This window comes from Euprymna scolopes, chromosome 5 (assembly GCF_053919585.1).
Source record: "Euprymna scolopes isolate OS-2025 chromosome 5, ASM5391958v1, whole genome shotgun sequence".
Taxonomy (NCBI): Eukaryota; Metazoa; Mollusca; class Cephalopoda; order Sepiida; family Sepiolidae; genus Euprymna; species Euprymna scolopes.
Genome location: NC_136486.1, coordinates 148,385,534 through 148,399,583, shown reverse-complemented (window position 1 = coordinate 148,399,583; position 14,050 = coordinate 148,385,534). Strand labels below are relative to the sequence as shown.

Sequence of the window (14,050 nt, the reverse complement as noted above, 5' to 3'; positions counted from 1 at the left end):
AACTGTAAATATCTTAGGACTTCTACACAGCCATGGCTCAGGGGATGAGAGCATGATACCCGCCCCCAGATTAAATAAAGGGTTCTGTTTGAAATTCTGTATAAAACAAGTAAAGGCATGCAACATTGTTGCGATGGGTCAGGGCTTGGAGCTTGGTAGACAGTGAGAGACCTACTAGGCTAGAGACTCTTTTTTTTTTTTTTTTGTATCTTGTCCAAGAGGAAGAGACTGGTAATTAGTTCATCAGCAATATTCCATGCACTCAGGAATCATAACTTAATCGAGATATAGGATATTGGAAGGTGCCAGAAGTTCACTAGATGGAACTCATCTTCTTTGCCATAAACTTCTGCAAGGTATCATTCGATCGTGTGATACTTTTCCTTTTAATCAGTTATTTGTTTCTCTAATAAAGATCAATATATTTTACAGTTTTATCAATTTACTTGGCAGCAATCTACTCAATACTTGGACAGACATCTTGCTGTTCAACTCCCTCCTTAGTGTGTCCTTGTAGACATGGTCCCTAATTTATAGTAGCCTTTTACATCCCAGTAGAAATTTACCTTGTTTATGGTGAATATGATTTTTTTTTTTTAATGTACAATCTGAATTCATTGCTCTCCTTATGAGTACAAACATAAAAATTAATCCAATCGAAAAGTATTTCTCTTTTTACTGACAGAACAGATGGTACACTCTGATCTAGTACATTAGTTGCCATTATTGTGAAGTCCACTCTAACCCAGAGTGATACTACCTGTTTCAGAATTAGTTCTGGCTATGCATCTGTTTATATACCCATACATTTGCCATACCATGAAGAACTAATTAAATGTATTAACAAAGGAATTTAACATTAAATAATGCAATATGCTGTAACAAAAACAGAACAACTAAAACAAACAAACAAACAAACAAATAGCTAAATATACACGGTGGTCCACTTAAAAGTAGCCCGATCTCTCTAATCTCTCTTTTAACAAGACAAAATGCAATTCTTTCTCCAACAAGATGGCGCTACATGCCACACATCTCACAAATCACTGACACGAGTTCATAACCTTGTTTATGAAAGAGAGAAGAATAGGCCAAGGGTTACGGTCACTACGTTCCCCGGACTTGTCATCATGTGATTTTTATCTTGGGGGGGGGGGTTTCAAAACAAAAAGTTCATGCAAATAATTCTCACAATCTAGATCAACTAAAGGAGAACATTACCAACGCTATTAGGAGAATCACCAGAGAAGATCTATAGGCAGTATCTGCAAATGTTGTTCAACGTGCCCAGAAATTCAAAGATGTCAACGGGAAGCATTTCCAGCACCTTTTATAACACTACATGTAATTTAAACAATAAAACAATATTCCTCCTCTCTACTACATTTTACTGGGCTACTTTTAAGTGGGCCATCCGTAATTAAGAATTTGAAGCAGGAAATCTTGTTTCCTAAAATGACTTGATCGACATTTGATCTTCTGGATAGGAGCGAAGTACAGTATCTATTCTGAGAGTACACTTTCTGTCCTCGATCAGTGAAGGATAAATCCTTCAAAACTGGTGCATTTTTATTTTACTCCAACCTAGAGTACACTTTTCTGAAGTGTTGGACTTTACCCATATTAGGAAACCGACTTTGAATTTATCTGTGCCTTTAGAGGATACGAGTAAATAGGGATAAATAACATAAAAACGGTTTATTGTTTTTTTTTTTTAATTTGTTAATCTATTTTTTTATTAGCAATTCTGTTGCATTTAATTGTTCTGCTTACCTAAGCGGTTAAGGAGTTACCTGCCCTTTTTTATTTTAATATAATAAAAAAATGTCGTTATGACGTAAACAAAACAATCACCACCACCACCACCACTTTATAAACATAAAAACCTGGTTCCCTGTTTACTATACTGTCTGCCATAACTGAAATAATAAGAACAATTTTGGTTTGTTTTCTCTATTTTGAGTTCTGGACTATCAAAGTGATTTCTTCTGTGAAAGAGTGAGGTTAATGACCAGTGACATATTGATTGAAGATTTTCTTCTGACCTTCTATTTCCGTCGTCTGCAATGGCTTCTTTTCGTTTCTTTTTGAGGCAGTCCAAAAGCATTACCAAAACAAAATGGACGTGCATTGTGCAATTGATGAACCATTTGCTGACGACTTTATTGTTTCTTTATCAGAATTGATCTTATATATTGATTTGTTATTGAAAATTACCAATAGATTGTGACCTTAACAAAGATAAATATACTCTACGTCTGACATGAACTCAAATTGGTAGAATATCCTGCAGGAATCGAAATCCCTGTGGATATATAGCTGTTGGCACACGTGAATAAATACGTTTGTATCAGAATTCTCTCTCTCTCTGATTCTGTTCTAAAGATATTTATTTGTATCTGTCTATCTATCTATCTATCTATCTATCTAAAGATATTTATTTGTATCTATCTATCTATCTATCTATCTATCTATCTATCTATCTATATATATATATATATATATATATATATATATATATGTGTGTATGTTCCAGAAATATACTGACTGTATTCTTCCAACATTTGGTTATATCTTAAAGACAATGAAATCGATTTGATTGTTATTTTATTGCCATCTCTATGTTGTGCTGATGAGATTATATATAAATACATACGATATTGTCTCTGGAACGATCATACACTATTCATAGTTTTTGTCTTAATTTCTTTGATTATGTAAATGAACTTAAACTAATTCATTAATTTCATTTACCTCCCATTTCATACACACACACACACACACATACGCACGCACGCACGCACACACATGCACACACACACACACACACATATAGAGTTTATATATTCAAATTTTATTTTTAAAAACTGACTTTAAAAAAAAACTTATTGGTTGAACCAAAGAATACAATGTTTAAAACAATTCCTTAATACATGGATTTTCAATATAAACTCTAATCTTATTTGCTCTCTAGTATATTGAGCAATTTTATTTGGTTTGGATTATCTTATATCAATATTTCTTTTCAATAATGTTTTGTAAGACTTGAAACCACTAGATTCCCTAACCTGTAATCTAATTCATTTCAATATCTTGAAATATATATATATATATATATACTAGACTCGTGACCCGTTGGGTCAGTATGTTATATAAGCTATGGAATTAATGTATGAGCGTGACACTTGTGACGTAAAAAAAGTTTTTAATAACATAACAGAAACATTTCTATGAAAGGATATTAAAATAAAAAAAAATATAGATTTCTATGAGTCATTCTGTTTATAATTGTTTATTTTTGAAAATAAAAAACTTACAGCCATTGAATTATAAGTGGTTTGCCATACTCATAGGTAAATGTGCACTGAACAGATACCATAATACTTAAAGTTAAATTCAAATTTTGATATATCTTTTAATTTAAACGCGAAAAAAAAAAAAACAATTGAGATGCTAAAAACTGTCGCATTGATTATTTTTTTATGTACGCATGCGCAACCGAAAGTCGTAAACCAGATGTTGGGTTACAAAACCCGTTACACGGTCATTTGAGTTTTATAATTATACACACACACACACACGGAAGTAGAAAGAGAAATAATTAGCATGGGTAACCATGTCAGAATTTGAAACCTCAACCACAAGGTCTGTAATCGAGTGCTTTTCTATTAATCCACAAAGTTATTTGCATTTTTTGTGTTTACAAAAGATTAACATCGTCTAAAGAACAGGTAGACTTCCTATATTTCTATAAAATCGAAGGTATGATTGGACGATCAAACTAACGTATATTGTAGTTTGCAATAAAGTATCTTTCTCTCTCTGTACACATATATGCAGGGTGGGACGATAACATTGTCGCCTTAGAGAAAAAACACTATAGATTTATTTTAAAACTTTTATTGAAAAAAATTATTCCAAGTAACTTGATTATGTAGTAAGCTGACATCTATTCAATGTAGCCGTCTTCAGTCTCAATTACCATCAAGATACAGGTCCGGAACTGAGAACATGCTTTCTCACAGGCACCAGCGTTCAAATATTCAACAGATGGTGGCGATCAGGCTGGCTTTGGTGTTGTGGGATGTCATGTTGGTGTTGTTCTCGATGTATGACCAAACATAGTCCAGCGGGTTTAGGTCAGGGGAAGAAGGGCCAGTGAGAGAATGATACAAAGTTATACCACTCTTTCTGAAGCCAAGCCTGGGTCACTTTGGACTTGTGGGCCAGTACCAAGTCCTGCTGCTACACACAGGGTCTGTCAGCGGTCACCTTTTTGCACCAGGAGATTATCACACTCTTCAACACATCCAGGTACACTTTGGTGTTGATTTTCAAGCCGACTTTGAAGATGTGATGTGGCATGATGTGGCCCTCACTTGAAACCATACCAAAGACCATAACCGTGGCCAGAAACTGTTTTCATATCCCTGAGCATTGGTCCTGTAGTCATAACTTAGATCAGTAGAGAGCATAAGTTGTACGCGGTGTATCTCTGATCTCGCTCATTGAACATTGTGGCGCATGGTAGGAGGCCCCTATCCCTCTTGGGATTTGTCCACAACTGGCCAACTAGTAGATGGTCTGCAATAAAAATAGAAAACCGGTTTTCATCAAACAGAAATGGAATCATGTTGTCTTTTCTAGGATGACAAATTTATCTTTCCACCATTTTTATATGCACACACACACACACACAGAGGAAGGAGTAATGTATTTTAGCCACATTTATACATACACAAAAATAATGTTTAAAAACTGATGTTTTTCACTAAAAACGTTTTTGAGGATACAAACTTGACTCATAAATTTTTTTGTTTAGTTTTAGGCACAGATAGATAATAAGAGAAATTACTGGCAATTGTTAGATACATTAAGGGATTGTTTGATGTTATGAAGGTGCTCATTACCCCTTTTTTTAAATTATGTCTTTTTGTGTGACCAGCTAAAAGTAAGACACTAATATACATTATAACGTTGGAGGATTCAGTGTGGCCCTGACCTGATGATACTAGTAAACTGCAGTAATATTCATTCCTTTGTGGTCATCAGAGATTCAATTAGTGCATAGTGATAAAAAAAATACATTTCTTTCTATTCTTAATAGTAGTTTTAAAAAAATCAACACTTAAGCAGTTAATTTCTCTAATTTCTGTTTTTCTTTCTTTATAGTCTGTTGAACCAGTTGATATAGAGAAAAATAAGCATTCTGACAGAGAGATAGTTTTAAAAGAAATATATTACACTTTTTTAACTCTTCCATTTTGTTATTTTTGATCCCAGCAACGCCGGGTAGCCATCATCATCATCATCATCATCGGTTTAAGCCAGTTTTACATGCTTAGGATAGCCTTAAATAATTGACTTCCAAAGTAACCCATTTCTAAGTAGATTTTTATTTATTCCTTTTTCCCTCAAGTGCATTTTTATCACTTCCTCCCATATTTCCCTGACTTTTTTCCTGTCAACTGAACCTGCTACCTCAACTGTTCTTTACCTACTCATCCAAGATCTCTCATCCATTCTTTCAATGTTGCTAACCCATAGAAGTCTACTCTTCTGCACACCTTACTATACTGTTCACATTTAATCTTCCTCCGAGGTCATCAGAACTAAGATTGTCTCTAAGAGTTGTATTACACATTCTCATATCATTTCCATCCATGCATCGCATGTCCACAACCCTCACTAGTAATACTTCCATACATCATCACATAAACAATCTTCTTTTGATCGATAGTAGTTATGTTTTGCTGGTTAGTATTGTCAACAATTCTCTGAACTTTCGCCATCCTAGAAAATAACTTTTAAATAACCCTTGTTTGTCTTTAATATACTTTAAATTACCAATATATTAATATAATTCATTTCTAAACAAATGGTCTACGTTTATAAACAAGTCCTTAGAAGAACTGTAGTTTTTTTGGTGTTTTTTTTTAATGAAAATCTCTCAAAACAAGGCATGAAGCCATTTGATGTAAGGGGCTAACAGGAACGAAAGATGATTATTGCAAAGACAGGAGATTCCTATTGACCTTAGTTTTGAAAATACCAAGTTTAAAGGTAGGAAGAAAATGGTGAACAAGAAAAAGGTCCCACAAGTATGCGGTCCTTGGAAAGAAGTGACTGGAATAGAAAGCTGTATTATAATGAGGTATCAAAATAGTGAATTGATGACGACCACTAAACCAATAAATCGAATGAACTGGGACAAAAGAAGCAGGGAATAGATCAGGCAATTCTGAAGAATACATGCCATAATAACATGGATACTAGTGATGCTATTTAACTAATGATATTTATACATTTCTCAAGTTTTATTAGTCATCAGCACATTTGAATCCCAGGCCACACCAAAGATATTTACTTGAATCTTGCCTTTTGAAAATAAATATCTATTTTTAATTTGTTTTAAAAATTGATCAGATAACTTTATTTAAAGTCTGGTTCTCTCAAAAACCGCCTGTTACGACTTGAAAACCTGGTATAAAATTCTGGGACACTACAATACTGTTGATACCAAGTTACCAAATGCAGCCAAAGGCATGAAAATAATACCGGCAGACAATCTCTCAAATGGTGATGTTCGTGCACTTTATTTTTTTATATATAGTTTCTATAACATTCTAGCAGACTCAGCATTTGACTTAATTTCAAATTTCATACATTGCATACTTTGTTTCCCTCCCTCTCCATTCGTCATATAATCTTTAATTAGAATCTCAAATTTCATACATGGCATACTTTGTTTCCCTCCCTCTGCATTCGTCATCTAATATTTAATTATCATGTCAATATTCATACATTGCATACTTTGTTTCTCTCCCTCTGAATTCGTCATCTAATCTTTAATTATTATGTCAAATTTCATACATGGCATACTTTGTTTCCCTCCCTCTGCATTCGTCATCTAATCTTTAATTATTATGTCAAATTTCATACATTGCATACTTTGTTTCCCTCCCCCCGCATTCGTCATCTAAACTTTAATTATTATGTCAAATTCCATACATGGCATACTTTGTTTCCCTTCCCCCGCATTCGTCATCTAAACTTTAATTATTATGTCAAATTCCATACATGGCATACTTTGTTTCCCTCCCCCCGCATTCGTCATCTAATCTTTAATTATTATGTCAAATTCCATACATGGCATACTTTGTTTCCCTCCCCCCGCATTCGTCATCTAATCTTTAATTATTATGTCAAATTCCATACATGGCATACTTTGTTTCCCTCCCCCCGCATTCGTCATCTAAACTTTAATTATTATGTCAAATTCCATACATGGCATACTTTGTTTCCCTCCCTCTGAATTCGTCATCTAATCTTCAATTATTATGTCAAATTTCATACATTGCATACTTTGTTTCCCTCCTCCTACATTCGTCACCTAATCTTTAATTATTATGTCAAATTTCATACATTGCATACTTTGTTTCCCTCCTTCTACATTCGTCATCTAATCTTTAATTATTATGTCAAATTTCATACATTGCATACTTTGTTTCCATCCCTCTGCATTCGTCATCTAATCTTTTAGTTTGATGGTTAAGATCAAAGCAAGAAATTCTATAAGAACATAAATCACTTGTGCGATTCACTTCACCTGTGCAGTCGTTTGTATAAAATCCTATATTTAAATCAATGTCTTTTATGCATTTATTAATATATACATTGTATTTCTTTGTGTCATTTCAGCCATACCTCCAGGAGAACCATTAATTGAAGGTTTTGACCCTTCTCATCCTCTGTTTGAAAATGACCGATTACTTGTGTCCTGCAACTGGTCTGGCGGTATTCCAGCAGCTCCTGTACGTCTCTCTTGTGGTACTACCATCAGCATTGGTGTTTCAATCACGGTATTGGCCATCGATGTAAAAAGAGATTTAAATCAGAAATTGTGCATTTGCGAAGGTCTTCACCCGGGACTGAGTAAGAATATGTCCCAAACTATGACAGTTTATTGTAAGTATAAATGTTCTTACCCTCTCGCCTATCCCTAAAAGAAAACTGAATCTTGTAATTTGAAAATGAATATTCATTAGAGAGTTGTTTTAACAATTGATCAGTGTTTTATTTGTTGTTGAGAATCAATCTTTCATTCCAGTGTGAATCAGATGATTATTGTTGGCATTCATTTCCCCGGTATCTTTCTAGTTAGAAATTATTTCTAAGAAAGACGCCGAACACTCACAAAAAAAGATATTGAATACTTACAGAACAGACCATGTGAAGGTTGTCAACATCCTAAATAAAAGTGTTTCTGTGAAACGAACTGGATTCAAAGTTGGCACACTTGGGTTTTCAGTCTGTCATTAACCACTTAGACACCGTCACCTCCGATGTATTAATTGATATATCTTTTTTTTACATGGACTTGGTCCACTTTGTAATCTATGATATCAGATACATTTTAAAACCAAAATAATGCCAGCATTTCTGGAGTTTAAGAGATTCAGTTAGACTTAAAAAAAAAAAAAAAAACCAACAAAAAAAAAAAAAAACAATGGAGATTTAGTGTCACTCTGTTTCAAGCCAGAACTATACTATCACTTCTAGTAGCTTCCTTCAGTCTTGACAGAGTATGGTATGAAATTTTTGTGGCAAGTATCGCACAATCTCCAACCACTCCATCATTAAATATCAATCGCAAGTGGAGGTTCAGAACGACTGGAAACGATACCAAGATAAGCAGAGATCACATAAAGCGCCTAGAATCCTCAAATGGTCACCCATCTGCTCAACTTTGCTTAACTTTGATGACCTGATGAGAACCGGCGTTTCAACGTGATAATTAGTAGGGTAGATTGCTGAAACAATCTTTCACTTGGTGCTTGTATCACTAAGTGAAAGATTCTTATGAAATATTGAGATAACTTGCTCCGCTATATCCCATATCTCGTCATTAATATACTATTGTACGATCTTTTAATGCTTAATTTATATTGCTATATCGTTTCAGACTAATGTCTTACCTTACAATGCTCCATTCAATGGCGTATAGTATTTGTTTTGTTGTCATTATACCATCCTCCTATGCATTATCTCCTCCTTTTTGGATGGTTAAAATAGTGGTAAAGTATGTTTTGTTGACATAAGACCAATTTCCCAGGCATTACATTCTTTTTGAGGAAGTGGAGGTAGTGTAGTATCTGTTCTTATAGTTATATCATCCTCCCAGGGATTATTCTTTGTGTTTTTGGGGGGGTTTGTGGTGGTGATAGTGATAGTGATATACTTGTCCAAAAAATGCTGATAGAAAATACACTCATAATAATTTGAATTCCTATTCATCATTTTCTTAAAATTTCTCTCAGAGTTTTGCAGTTCAAGTTGCTAAAGTTTTCATGGAGAAAAAAATATGCTGAAATTCTCTCTTTTTTTCCAAGTCAAAGAAAACATTTTGCTATGAGCTATCTTTTCCAGACGAATAGTCTTATCACACTTCTTTCTCAAGTTGACTCTGATTGGTCGATTTCTTATTCAAACATATCCGTGTTTACCGATACTTGGTATTCCAAGAATGTGGAAAATAATCTGTGGACATTCCCATGGCCGGGAAATTATGGTTTGCACAGTAAAGATGATGTTTTTGTCTGCAACTCAAACTTGTATCTTTGGATTATCTTTTAATTATCTTTTCCTTCTTTTTATCTTAACATCTTTCTTCTTCTTCTTCTTCTTCTTCTTCTTTCCATATTTCCCATTACTATTATTAAAAGTAATAGTATTTTGCGTATTTTTTAACGATATTTCTTTGTCTGTTTTTTTTTTTCTTGTTATATTTTCAGTTTCTTTCCATTTCTTTTTCATTTATATCATTGTTTTATTTTCATGCGTTGGTCGTTTTTTTAAATTTTTTTTTTTCGGTTGTTAATCATTTTTGCTATGGAGATCTAAGAATACATCCACATTTACTCTGTATTACCATTGTTTCTTTATAAAGCTCAATTTGATGTCAGTTCTGCAAAAGTATTTATCTGATTTTATTTCTTATTTTAAATAATAATGTTATTTATCAGCAAAAGTTTCCAGTATCTCTAGCAGAAATTAAATAATAATAATAATAATAATAACAATAATAATAATAATAATAATAATGTAAGAAAAATTCCATTATCCCCCGCGTCCCCCATACAAATAAAAGCATATTAATTGTTACGGAGAACTTTGACTGGAAGGACACAGATTACTGGCAACCTGAGGAGATTTATATAGTAAATTCAAGAAAAACTTAATAGCGTTTGTGAGCTTGAATACAATGGTAAACAGCTGTTACAAGAATCTAAAGTTATTTTAAACCCTGGTAGAACAAGTAGAGCTGGAAATCAAAGGAGATTTGCCGGAAACGTTAACAATTTTACCAGTTAGTAATACCTTGTATGAGGGCGCCTTATGAATCAATAATAATAATGCAACGACAGTAATACTGAAAACAGCTGAAATCTTAAGGAAAACCCTCGAATGTGGAAACTAACCCACATGATCTACAAACGCTAACTGCCCAAATGGAAACTGCGATAGAAGTAAAACAAACAAAGAGGAATGCAACATGAAACGAGGAAAACTGGAATAACAAAATTATAAGTTAACTGGCGCCCCCCCCCAAAAAAAATGGTAGTGTCGGTATAGATTGTTGCCACATAAAATAGTCGTGAAGTGTCAAAGAAGATAGGAAAACCGGAGAGGGAAAACACTAACCATAACATTCTGCGACTTTGGGTAGGTTTGTTACCACTCAAATTCCAGTGAAGACTAATGGTTGTTGCCAGTGCAAAGATATTTGCAAAGGTTATCAAAATATGGGGAGACTTGTTATCACCCAGACTCCAAGGAACACCACCGGTTGTTATCAATGAGTAATCTCTGATGATGACTTGTGTGTGAACTCCTAGTGAGCTCAAATAAAAATAATAAAAGTGATAATAAGAATAATAATAATGAACTGATTTTAGATTATGATTTCCTTAGGCTTGAGGACATTACGTCTGCAGAGTTGCATAGACTAAAATGGTAAGAAAATAAATGTTCTAATAAAAGCAAGATGAAGATTTATAGAGACCATTATTCTACAAAGACAACTTAATGTGTTCCATTTTTTCTAAGAACAGACACATGAATACATTGTTGTTGTTGTTGTTCTTCTTCTTCTTCTTCATCATAATAATAATAATGATCTGCAGATTCAGTGCTTCATTGTATCATAGCTCTTCAGTGCAGCTAGACAAGCAACTACCTCAAGCTGGGATCGAAACTCGACTGTCTTGATCACAGTAACGAATTTAACAGGAATTCACTTTTTAAATATCTAATGCATTTATATTTAACATGTATATTTCTTGTAGCCTAGAAAACAAACAGGAATTTTCATCAAATAAAAATGCAGTATATTAACTTTTTACATATCTCTTATTTCTATCAAGCAATCTATCATACTATTATATAAAAGGAACTGTGTGAGAGTTCGCTCCTTAAAGACTTTGAAACGGTTGGATCGATTTTTATGAAATTTCACACAAATATATTTTATGTATCTAGCAGTATTCTTAGATAGGTTTTGTACTGGAATGTCTTCAATAAGCATCGATAATCGAAAATATTCGATGAAAGAAGGAACAGGCGATTTTGACCAAAGTTAACACCTTATATCGCCTAACATCATAAGTCCGTTTGAGAACTTTTATTACTACACTAGCAGAAAGGGTGGGCATATAAAATCAATAGTAGATACTCTGATATGACAGGGGTACGTTTGAAATGAATGTTTCTGTTTAGAGCATAATTGAAACATGATACTTGACTTTTGCATTTTAAACTTTAATTCAATTATATATAACAAAATAATTTTATAAAATCAACAGTAGGTTCTATGCAGTGCAATGTCGACTACAGTATATTGTGTACTAAGTTACTGTGGGGAGGCATGTGAAGCTTTCTCCTTATCCACTGCGACGGGTCCCCAGTTAGAGCAGGCAATCAATCGACTTGATTGAAAAAAAATGGGTGAATGTATCAAGTTCGAAGACAATGAAAAATGTAAGTGTGAAATATTCGTTAATCATCATTAACTCCCGTGCAACTTCAGGTCTCCCTGCTAGTTTATATATATATATATATATATATATATATATATATATATATAAATTCAGTCGACTAAAATAAGATGGAAAACAGGGTGAGGAAAAAAAAGTTACATGTAACAAATGTACAATTCAGTCTATCCTCGAGGCACTTGCCATCATTTCCAGCCCCCCCCTACTTTGTGCAAGTAGAGAAACATCCGGCTTCAATTAGAATTATTTAGGTAGTCACATTTAAAAAAAAAAAAAATTTATAACCTCCTCTCCGCTCTTACTCCATTCCACTACCTAATATTCTAAAAAAAATCATTTGAAAAGTTAGTCTGAACGAAAAGCACTTCGGGTGTATTTTAGCGATCTCGTTTTTAATCGACTTATTTTACTGAATTGTACATTTGTTACATGTAACTTCCCCCATTTTTTTTTCTCACCCCATTGTCCATCTTATTTTAGTCGACTGAATTTCCGCTATAGTTCATTTCTTTACAATGTTACTTAATTTACTCACATAAAATTAATATACGAAAGTATAAATTTATGCGTAAACTTTAAGTATTTACTTCAAAAGTGCTCAATACGTAGGTAGAGCTAGTTTGTAAGTTATAAATATATGTGACGATTAAGCTACACTGAATATTCCGCGTTTCATCCACTCTAGGACTCTTCAGGCTTATGCGCCTTCAGCCTGAAGAGTCCTAGAGTGGACGAAACGCGGAATATTCAGTGTAGCTTAATCGCCATATATATATAAATATATATATATATATATATATGGTTGTGTGTGTATGTACATGTATTTAGGTAGCATTTTTCATTTAAGCAAGTATTATGAAAACTAATAGAATTCTTCCCCTCTAATTATGTAGTTTTTTTTTAAATTTTCAACAATGATTCCATGGAGAATCGAAAACATTCGTGATACATATGAAACATTAATTCCGTTGAGGTTTAACGCAAAAACGATTCGAAACTTTAGAAAACAAAAGGTTATTGAATGATGATTAACGAATGTTTCACACTCACATATTTAGTTCAGTAGTGCAAAACTAAAGCCATAATAAAAATATTTTAATCTTATATAAACCACATTTTATGTAAGGAAACAAAATTCTCATAAATTAAACTTAAAAGATTATGCTGAATGGTTAGGGTATATGGTTTTAAGATCTCATGATTTGAAAGTGAGAGTGTAAATAAATAAACTTATTCTGATAAAAAAGGATACCTTATATAATGAACCAAATATAAAATGTGGAATGCAACACTATTATTTCGCTGTCTGGAGATCACCTTTTTTTAGAAGCACTGAGGATGACCTCACCAAAAGCATGAATAAATGCCTTGAACATTTTGAAGATTACAGATATCTAAAAACAAACCGATTTTTTGGTGAATCTATGAAACGTTTGTTACCTCGCATTTGATGTGGTTTATATAGTATATATATATATATATATATATATATATATATATATATATATACCACATACATGTACGTATACATATAGGTACACGTACACGCACACACGCACATATATGTAGGCATATATATATATACATGCAAGCACACATACACACACATACATACATATATATATATACACCACATACATGTACGTATACATATAGGTACACATACACGCACACACACACATATATGTAGGCATATATATATACATGCAAGCACACATACACACACACATATATATATATATATATATATATATATATATATATATATATATATATACACATATATATATATATATATATATATATATATATATATATATATATATATATGTATATATTGGGACACTTAAATGCCATGTAACTACTTTCAAACATATGTTTGGATAAAATTTGTAAATATTTCTCATCCATATTCCTCTTAGATATCAACATCGAGTGAGGGTGGTTGGAGTAGATTTAGAGCTGCATTCCATAACACTGCCACATTGTCAGAT

The 14,050-nt window shown here is 33.0% G+C and overlaps 1 protein-coding gene across 10 annotated transcripts in view; it reads left to right on the top strand.

Annotated features, from left to right (window-relative positions):
- LOC145277016 (synaptogenesis protein syg-2-like) overlaps positions 1-14,050 on the top strand; it is an 824,542-nt gene that overhangs the window by 417,342 nt on the left and 393,150 nt on the right. For all 10 annotated transcript variants that reach the window (XR_013868085.1, XR_013868082.1, XR_013868084.1 and 7 more), the window contains exon 3: positions 7,702-7,968. Coding sequence is in view for 6 of the 10 variants with exons in the window: in XM_080128618.1 (XP_079984744.1) it covers positions 7,702-7,968 (267 nt within the window). In the remaining 4 variants the exon portion in view is untranslated. The remainder of the gene's footprint in view (positions 1-7,701; positions 7,969-14,050) is intronic.